Source organism: Lepidothrix coronata, unplaced genomic scaffold (genome assembly GCF_001604755.1).
Source record: "Lepidothrix coronata isolate B3197 unplaced genomic scaffold, Lepidothrix_coronata-1.0 Scaffold23, whole genome shotgun sequence".
Taxonomy (NCBI): domain Eukaryota; kingdom Metazoa; phylum Chordata; class Aves; order Passeriformes; family Pipridae; genus Lepidothrix; species Lepidothrix coronata.
Genome location: NW_016690203.1, coordinates 6,855,466 through 6,864,352, shown reverse-complemented (window position 1 = coordinate 6,864,352; position 8,887 = coordinate 6,855,466). Strand labels below are relative to the sequence as shown.

At 47.8% G+C, this 8,887-nt stretch overlaps 1 protein-coding gene across 1 annotated transcript in view; it reads left to right on the top strand.

The window, feature by feature from the left end:
* UBAP2L (ubiquitin associated protein 2 like) overlaps nt 1-8,887 on the top strand; it is a 25,487-nt gene that overhangs the window by 6,895 nt on the left and 9,705 nt on the right. The window contains exons 8-11 of the mRNA XM_017808386.1: nt 4,544-4,596; nt 6,064-6,149; nt 6,599-6,770; nt 7,643-7,844. Coding sequence (XP_017663875.1) covers nt 4,544-4,596; nt 6,064-6,149; nt 6,599-6,770; nt 7,643-7,844 — 513 coding nt within the window. The remainder of the gene's footprint in view (nt 1-4,543; nt 4,597-6,063; nt 6,150-6,598; nt 6,771-7,642; nt 7,845-8,887) is intronic.

Here is an 8,887-nt window from a genome sequence, read left to right as displayed (position 1 = left end):
CATGGTCATCTTGCTCAAACTGCGGTGGGGCGAGACTTTGTTACAGAAACAAGATGAAAGGAATCTGACCTCCTTCCGTTTTTGAAGCCAGCATGTGTTCGGTGGACGGTTCTGAACACCCAGCTGCCCCTGCACGTTCTCCTGCATTGGAAAACTGGTGCCCTGGGATTTGTTTCACACACACACAGTATCGTGAGATACAGCAAACTCAGATTGTGCAGTGTGAGAATGGGGCAGTTGCAGGGGACAGTCCTTGACCATAAGTAGCCTGTTTGTGGAGTGAGTTTCAGAGTGGTTTGGTTGGCTTTTTTATGGAGCAATCTTGCACCACTGTGAAGTCAAACTGTTTTTCCACAATTTCTGAGTATTCAAGTAAATACCACATACTTGGGTGTAAGAAGCGTTCACACCCGTGTTGATGGTGCTTTTGGCCACCTCAATATTGCTCGCATTAGCTGAAAGACTGATAGCTTTGGAAGGAGAGAATTAAAGTCCTGTAAACTCGGATACCTTTTACTGAGCATTGTTAGTGTCGGGGAGGGGGTGGGAGCTTGTTTGTGTGTATTTTGGTGGGTTTTGTTTTTTTGTTTGTTTGGATTTTTTTCACAAAACAGAGAGCTGTGGAAGGGGGAAAAAATAAGCCTGTTTTTTGTAAAACACGAGCAGATTGAGTGATCATCTTGGCAGTTGAAAAAGGGCTTTAAATACTGGAGGGAATAGTGTGGGCATGTGTTGGGGGCAGTGGGTGCACTTGGCTCCGCAGGAAAAGGGATGGGAGTGGACAAGCTCTATATGCTGGAAGTTTAACTGACTAGTGGGAACAGGCTTCTGTGTGGATGGTTTTCTTTTTTTCTGTGTTGGTGTTTTGTGGAATTGTGGAACAAAGTGGATTAGAGTGTGGTTGGGGGGAATTGAAGATTTTTCTGACAGAACAAGTTGAATTTGCTCTAGTACTGCAAAGCAACTGTAAAGTTTATCGTGCAACACCGCTGGTCACCTGTGTTGTGCATGGTCATTTTTTTCCAGTTTAGTAGCCACAGGCATCTCTTTAAATTAACAATATCCACAGGTACGATGTGACTGGTGTATGTGGGGGCAATGAAACTCACCTTCACTTCTTTAAGTCAAAATTTCACTGGTTGTCTTTCTTTTCTTTTTGTTTTGTTTCAGGACTTGATTTCATTGGGGGTGAGGGGTCAAATTATCCCCGAAAATTTGACACTGCTCCTGGTACGATACATCCAGGTGCACTAACTGCCCCGGATACCTTTACTTTACAGCTTTTTTAAAAAACCCTGAAATATCTGTGGATATGTAATTCTCTCTCTCAGTTTGTTCATTTTAATGAATACTTGACATTTGTTCTGACTGTGCTTTTACTAATGCTGACACCTTGAATATAAATTGGGAGAGGCTAACCCCAACTCCAAATTTTAGCTTCAGCCACTGCTTCTTGGTGCCCAGAGCAGCTCCGTGTCCACAGTGCTGGTGACAGAGCATCCCACCCGAGGGCAGGAGGCTTGAGGCAGCTCACCTGTTATTCCCTTTGTCTTGCATCCTGAAAAGCTGTGACTTGCTGTCGCCCCCGTGCCATTCCTGCAGCCTCCCTGCTGTTCCTGCTCAGGGCCACAGCTGCTGCAAGCAGAATGGGTCCGGTTAAACTCTCTCCGTGCTTTGCTTCTGCTCACAGCCACCGCTGGGTGAGCAGTGCCCAGTGGCTGCTCTGGCATGTTCCTGCTGCCCAGCTGCTTCTCCTCGCCTCCCTGCAGTTGAAGATGATGGTGGATTTTGAGGTGACAGGGATGCTTGATGTTAAAGCTACTCAGTGCCTGGCCACTTTATTTTCTGTTCTTGCACCTTTATGCCTTATGAAGCCAAGAGACACCCATGAGATGATCCAGTTTGCTGAATCCCATTGGTGTCCATAACAAGGCCAACATCATGTTTGACTGTCTCCTCTATCTAACCTGAGGTCTTGAGACTAAGGAACCTTCCAGAGGAGTTTGCCACTTAACTCTTGAAGGTCAGGGCAGGAGGAGGAGTGTTGAGGCTGAGGAGTCTCTTTAGCAGGGGCCCAACTGGCAGGCAGACAGTGTCTCTTGGTTCTCACCTCAGGATTAATCTTTAACTTCCACGGGCAGCACAAGGCCATCTGCTCCAGAGCTACCATTGTGGTTTTGCTGCCCTTTGGCTTTGTTTGGATTTACATTCCTCTGAGGTGCAGACTGGGGGCCTTTGGGTCTGTTGCCCTTCCAGGCTGAGGCAACAGGCCTGTATCCAGTTCCTGAGAGGCAGCAGACTGCCTGATGGGCTGTGGGAGGAGCAAGCTAGATGCTCATCTCCCAGTTTAAAATGAAGAGACTGTGTTTGAGGAGGGATGTGGACATCTTGGAGACACAATGGGATTTTTTTCCTTCACCGCAATCATATTGGCACATGTTGTTGGCTTAATTGTATTTTTTCCTCTCTTCCTGGTTTGAGGACCTTAAAGACCAGCAGCTCTTTGAAGGGCTTTCTGAAAGCAGAGAGGAGGGCTCGCTGTTCAGAAGACAACCTTTCTGAAATGGTGTTAGAAGGGTCAGAGTATTGCTTGTGTTGCAGTTCTCCCCTTTGGAAGAGCTCGATGGAGAGCAATACGCTTGGTTTCTTTAAAAAAAAACTTCCCACTCTGTGCTGGCTGGGTGCTTTCTGGAGCATTCCTGGTCAATGCCTGGTTGTACATGGCAGTTCTTTGTTTTTCTATCTACCCCTTTGTATGCAGGGAGCACAAGCTGTGCTGAGTTGGTGCCCAATACTGGAGTAGACTTGCCGGGAAAGCCCCGTCAATGGCTGCTCTTCATCTGCAGGGTTTCCTTCTACTTTTTGTGTTGCTTTTCTTTTCTTCTCAGTTTCCCCAAACAAGCAATACTTAAGAGCCCTATGCTGTGCTCCTGCATGCACAAAATCTTCTTGGTGCAACTCTATTGGCTTCCTGCTCTGTTGGCTACCTGCAGGTACATGCAGCTCCCTGTTCCACCTCTTGGGTAAGGTTTGAGCTGGAAGGATCTTTCTTATCCATTAAAATCTGGACAGCAACCTTCCTGCTACTGCTGTAGCAGGAGGGCACAGAAAATCTGAGAAATGGGGGAATCTGGGTTTTTAAACCCCAGATGTGTTTTGCATTGACTGTGTTGAACTCCTGATGCTTCTGGCTGGGAAGGAAGGGGTAGACTAGCGTGCCCTGAGATTCTTGGCACTCTGGGAAGTCGTGTTTTATTAGTATCTTTATTTCAAACTTCAATATGAAAGAAAATAAATCCTGGAAGGCTTCTTGAATTGGCTCAACTTGTCAAGCAAAACAAAACAAAAATGAAAAAATAATAATTCACTGATAAATACTTATTTCTTGCACTAAATTCCCCACTTCTAGACAGGCAGTCATTTAAATACGCAGTTAAAGTGTGTCCTGCAGAAGAATCCACAATGGTCTTCCCCGCATGCTATGTTTTATGCTCTAAAAGGCTTTCAGCCTATAAAAAGGCTGATGCCAACTTGTTCCGTCCCTGTAAGTGTCTCCAAGATTAACCCTGTTGGCCCTGTCATGTTTTGTTGATCTGGTTTGCGTGGACTGGAAACCAGCTGTGCAAAACAGGGCTGGCTTTATGCTCTGAGGTTTTTGCAGATGTGAAATCTCCTGCTCTCCTCCCAAACCAAATTTCAGTTGTTAAATGGATTCAGAAGTTGCCACATAATGTTTGAAGTACAGAGGTTAAACTCTATGATGGAAGCGAGGGTCAGAACAAGTTGAAGATGCAGTCAGGGAAAACTCTTTTTATTTTCTGGTAAATCTTACTTGCTTAAACTGTGCTGTGGATTGTGGCTGAGGTCTCCAGCTTTTCTCCCCAGTGCTTTGAGCATATCTCTGCAGCTGGTCACAGAAAATGCAGGAATTGCTTAGTCCCTCAGATTTTCCCTTCTGAATCCCATTTGCATGTGCACAGGAGGTCCTGGTGCACTGAGGCTTCAAGACTTTTTTTTGGCTAGGGAGAGAAGATGAATCACAGGAATGCTCAGTTGTCCCTAGGTTTTATAGGAAGGTAAGGTTTACCTGGGTGGTGAGATCCTGTGCCAGAGCTGGCAGGAAACTTGTGAGGGAGGTGCTCTGTCCAAGCTGCTGGGGTAACACTGACTGCTCCCAGGTGCACAAAGCTGTAGCTACTGCAGTACAAGGGGAAGTCAGGAAAATGGCACAAGGAGACTGGGGATGGTGCTGGAGCTTCCTTGCTAAGCTCAGCTCCCCTGTTGGGTGTTGGGAGGTGTGTGTTGCCCTATCTGCCAGCCCAGCAGTCCCTCTCTTTCAGCTCAGCCTGGGGCAGCAAGGCAGAGGTGGCCCTGTCATGGTACCTTGCCCAGGAAGCATGGGTTGGGGTCTACTGCTTTAACCTGCTTGGTTGGCAAATAGAAATCCTCCTGGCTACCTGCAAAGCTCCCCAGTGCTTCTCCAGCTCTTGGAGGCAGAGCTTTGATGAATGCATAACTTCTGTACCTGTTGTTGTCCTTGTAGGTGCGTGGAGGGCAGCGACAGAAGAATGGGGCACGGAGGACTGGAATGAAGATGTAGGTACTCTCCAAACCCTTCTCCTCCGTGCATCTGCCAGCAGGCTGCTGTCCTGTCTGTACACAGAGCTCTAGGGGAGCTCAAAGCTCATCCTCCCCCAGCCTATGGGCAGAACCCTAGTTAGGCTCCCAGTTCCAGGAGCTATGAGGAATAAGTAATTATCACAGCTTCAAAAAGATATGTGTAGTAGAGCTTGTCATAGGAGCCCAGGACAGAAAGGGATCTCCTAGGGCCTTGAGGGTGGTCCTCTCATTTCCTGTAACTGTATGATGGAATTCTTCCAAAAACTGGCCTGACTCCACGCAGGACTCTTGCTCCGTCCCTCCAGTGGAGTGGCAGTTGGGGAAGGTTTGCCTTTGATCTCACCATGTGCCATGGAGGAGGCAGCAGTGGTTTCCTGCATGTCGTGTGCCTCTGCTTGTCCTTGTGACTTGGATGGAACAGAAGCTTTTGACTTTCTGACTTGCTCTTTGGCATGCCTTGCCGCCTTTCATTCTCTACTTGATGTCTCCTTCAGGGGAGAATGGATGCTGTCAGCACCAGCTTTTAATGCCTCTATATCAGTTTCTTCTGAAGTGGGCTTCAGTCCCTCTCCAAATCAAGGGAGGACTTCTGTTATTGCAGATGGGAGCAGGGTTGAGCTTTTTTAGTATGATTGTTACTTTTGCATGCTCATTTTGGCTCAGCCAACAGACTGGGCAAGGAGGGGAAGCGTTTGCTTTCTAGGCACTCTCTGAGGGAAGTGCTCCTGCTGTGTTTGGAGACAGGAGCGGTTTCTCTTTGTTCAGTCAGGTCTCTGCTAGAAGGGAGCCTTTGAGAGCCCCTCTTGCCTTCAGTGTGTATGAGATGCCCCCAGGGGTTCCGGGTTTAGTTTTTTAACTCTGGCGCTTTAGTTTCTGGTGGTTCCTCAGCCTGGAATAGAAGCTGTTCATGTTCAGATATGTTCCAGGCTAAATCACAGGTGGTCACTAGCCTTCCTCTTCACCCATTCTTGAGCAATGTTATTTTCCCTTCCATAGTTGAAGTAGATCTGTTGGTCAGATCATCCAAGTGAGCCTGGATCATTGGAAGCTTAAGTGGGGGTCCAAAGTTTCTTCCTTTGGCTTCTGTACCAGTGCTTGCACCTATCTGTGCAGGGAGTTTGGCAGATCCTCGCTGCGTGCCATCGACTCGGAGCACCAGCCCAGGGCCCCAGGAGCCCCAGTGGGTTTGTGGACTGTGGGAAATTTGTGGAAGTATTTTAGGGTTTTTTTTTCACTGGCAGGTGATTTGTGCACCGAGAAAAAACAAATAAAAGCTGATTCTGATGGGAAGCAAATGCTAAAGAAGTTTAAGTCTAAACACTTGAATTTCTTGAGGTTTTTCTCTGGCCTTTTGTTTCAAACATTCCTGTGCTTTATGTCACAGGCACTGTTCCAAGGCACTGTTCTCACTTTTGAATTCTTTTTCCCTTTTTTATCTTTCAGCTATCAGAGACAAAGATCTTCACTGCCTCCAATGTGTCTTCAGTGCCTCTGCCTGCTGAGAATGTGACAATCACAGCTGGACAAAGGTGAGTGCCCATGGGGATGCCGTTTACCTGGGAAAAGTGGCACAGAAGTCCTGGAGAAATTTCCCTTCTTTGACTAAACCTTGCCAGCTAGCTAAAATGCAGCAGCTCTGAACAAGATGAGGTGGATTTAAATGGAGAAGTTGAGTTAGTAATTTCTGGGTCCTAATCTTGGAATAGAGTTTTCCTAGGCTCTGCTGCTGGTTCTTCAGGTTTGGGGGCATTTTGCTGTGTTAAATGAATGAAAAACACGGTTTAAAATCAAAGGCTATGCAGGGTCTTGCTTGATCTCCCTCTCTCCTTTTGAGGTTGCTACTGGCAGTTTTGAGTTAATGTTCTGAAGATTCCTTCAATTTGTGAAGTTAAAGGTGTGAGGCTGGAGGGGGAATTCTGCTGTAATGGAAGCTGAAGCTCATGGTAACCTTATTGATTTATCCTCTTTCTCTTCGCAGGATCGATCTTGCAGTCCTGCTAGGAAAGACACCATCTTCTATGGAGAACGAGTCAACGAACCTGGAGTCATCCCAGACTCCTTCTCTGGCCCAGCCACTGGTGTTCAGCAATTCCAAGCAGACTGCTCTGTCCCAGCCTGCCTCTGGAAACTCCTTCTCTCACCACAGCATGGTAAGGAAATGCTGGTCTCTGCCAGCGGAGATTTGATGGGGGTTGCTCATTCCCTGACATTCTCTGTCTGTTTGGGTAATGTGGGAAATGCAGTCCTGACACCTGCTTGCTGCTTGGGACTGGCAGAGCCAGATAATTTGCCAGTCAGCTTCAAATGCAGAGGCCTGCAGTTCATTGCTCAACTTGAAATAATTGGGATAATTCCCCCCCTGTTGCCCTTGTCTGATTTGCAACACATGCTTCTTTCCTGCTCAGAGGAAAGGAAAAACTCTTACAGTCCAGGGCTTGCAATTTCAACAATTTGAGAAGTGGAAGTGGTTGGGAACTGGTGTTGGATGGAACTGGGGGGTGGAATGGTGGCATCTACTGGCAGGAGAGGGAAGGAGGCATTGAGTCAGAGTCAGAGATGTGCAGGGACCTGGGCAGATGTTGCTTTGTGTAACTTAAGCAAAAAGAAATAAAAATTGTGCACTTACTGGTGAGGTAGTTGAGGAAGGATTTTCAAAACCACCTTAACATAGAGCCAAGATCTCCAGGTGTTTCTTTTTTAGTGCAACTGAATGCATGAGAATAATTGAGTACATTTTTAAGATTCTGTCTGTTAGCTTTCTTTGTAACCCTCTATGGCTGTACCATGCTATGAGTTGGGTGAGAGATGATCATGCCTGCACTCACACATGATGGAAGGCTGGGAGAGAAGCATGAGCCCTCTCTGCCAGCAGTGTGTGTGCATTTGGAGCTCAGGAGTGTTAAGCTGAGGCACCCAGTGAGAAGCAGCAGGGTACAGTGCATTCAGAGATGTACCTGTCCTCTGAGCCAAGTTCCAAGCCATGGGAGATGTTGACTTTGTTATCTCCTTGCTGAAATTGCAGGTGAGCATGCTGGGGAAGGGGTTTGGAGATGTCGGGGAGGCCAAAGGCAGCAGTACCACAGGGTCTCAGTTTCTGGAGCAGTTCAAGACAGCCCAGGCGTTGGCTCAGCTGGCAGCTCAGCACACCCAGCCTGCTGGGAGCACCACTGCTGCTTCCTGGGACATGGGATCCACCACGCAGACCTCGTCTCTGGTGCAGTACGGTAAGGAAAAGGAAAAGCAGCATGGCCCCCCTAGAGTGGGGAGAGTGTGTTCCCCCCCGGAACTGCAGAGGCAGCAGGGGAAGGGACTCAGCAGAGGAGGAGATCGCAAGTTTGCAACCAAGCCAACTGAGCTGGAGAAATGAATAGAACGGTGGGAGCAAGTTTGTGAGACCAAAATATAATAGTGCGTGTGAGTCTCTCCTGTTCCTTTTATACTTGGAGCAGTTGAATCCATCATTCCAGCATGCTTCAAGGCCAGGGATCTGGCATTCCTGAGCCTCTCACAGTGTGCAGAACTACCTCCTAAGGTAAAGTTGTGCCGGAAAAAGGCCTGAAAGGGCACTTCTGGAGAATAGGTCCTGAATACCAACACTTGTCAGTCTCCTCTCCCTGCTGACCTGATGTTATCTTCTAAGGGAATTCGACTTGCTGTTAAATGCCAGAAAGTAACTCTACCTCTGGGCTGGCCTGAGGGAATAAACAGGGATTGAGAGGCTCTTTTCAGATAAGGTGCAGAGCTCTGCTGTGGTCGAGTGCTAGTGCCATTTCCTTCAGCTTGTGCTTGTTGCAGGGAAATGGCTCTGGTTCAAATCTAAGCTGAAGAAAAATCGAGCCCTGTCCTAGTGACAGTGAGTGTTGACAGCTTCTGATCTTCTCAGACAAGAAGCCACAGAGGAGAGTTGGAGAGAATAGAAGCTGTTTTTTAATAAGCTGTGTAAAGGCTTAGTGGAAGGGGGAAGGTGGTGCAAAGACCTGAGGGTGGCAGCCCTGAGCAGTGATGTTGCTTGGAGATACCCAGTCCCTGCAGGGGAAGGAGCAGGCAATGGAATACTGGAATGCTGGTAGAAACCCGGGGGGGGGGGGGGGGAAGGAAGCAGCATCAGGCTGGTGCAGTGTCTCCACACAAGGGACTCTGGAGTTCAGCTTTTCTTGGAGAATGGAGGACTTCTGCCACGCAAGCTGATTTTGTCCTGTAGAGATGGTGGAAGGAGCCGAGGGGAGAAGAGCTTAAAAAGGCTTGGCAGTGGTGGTGGTGAGAGCAC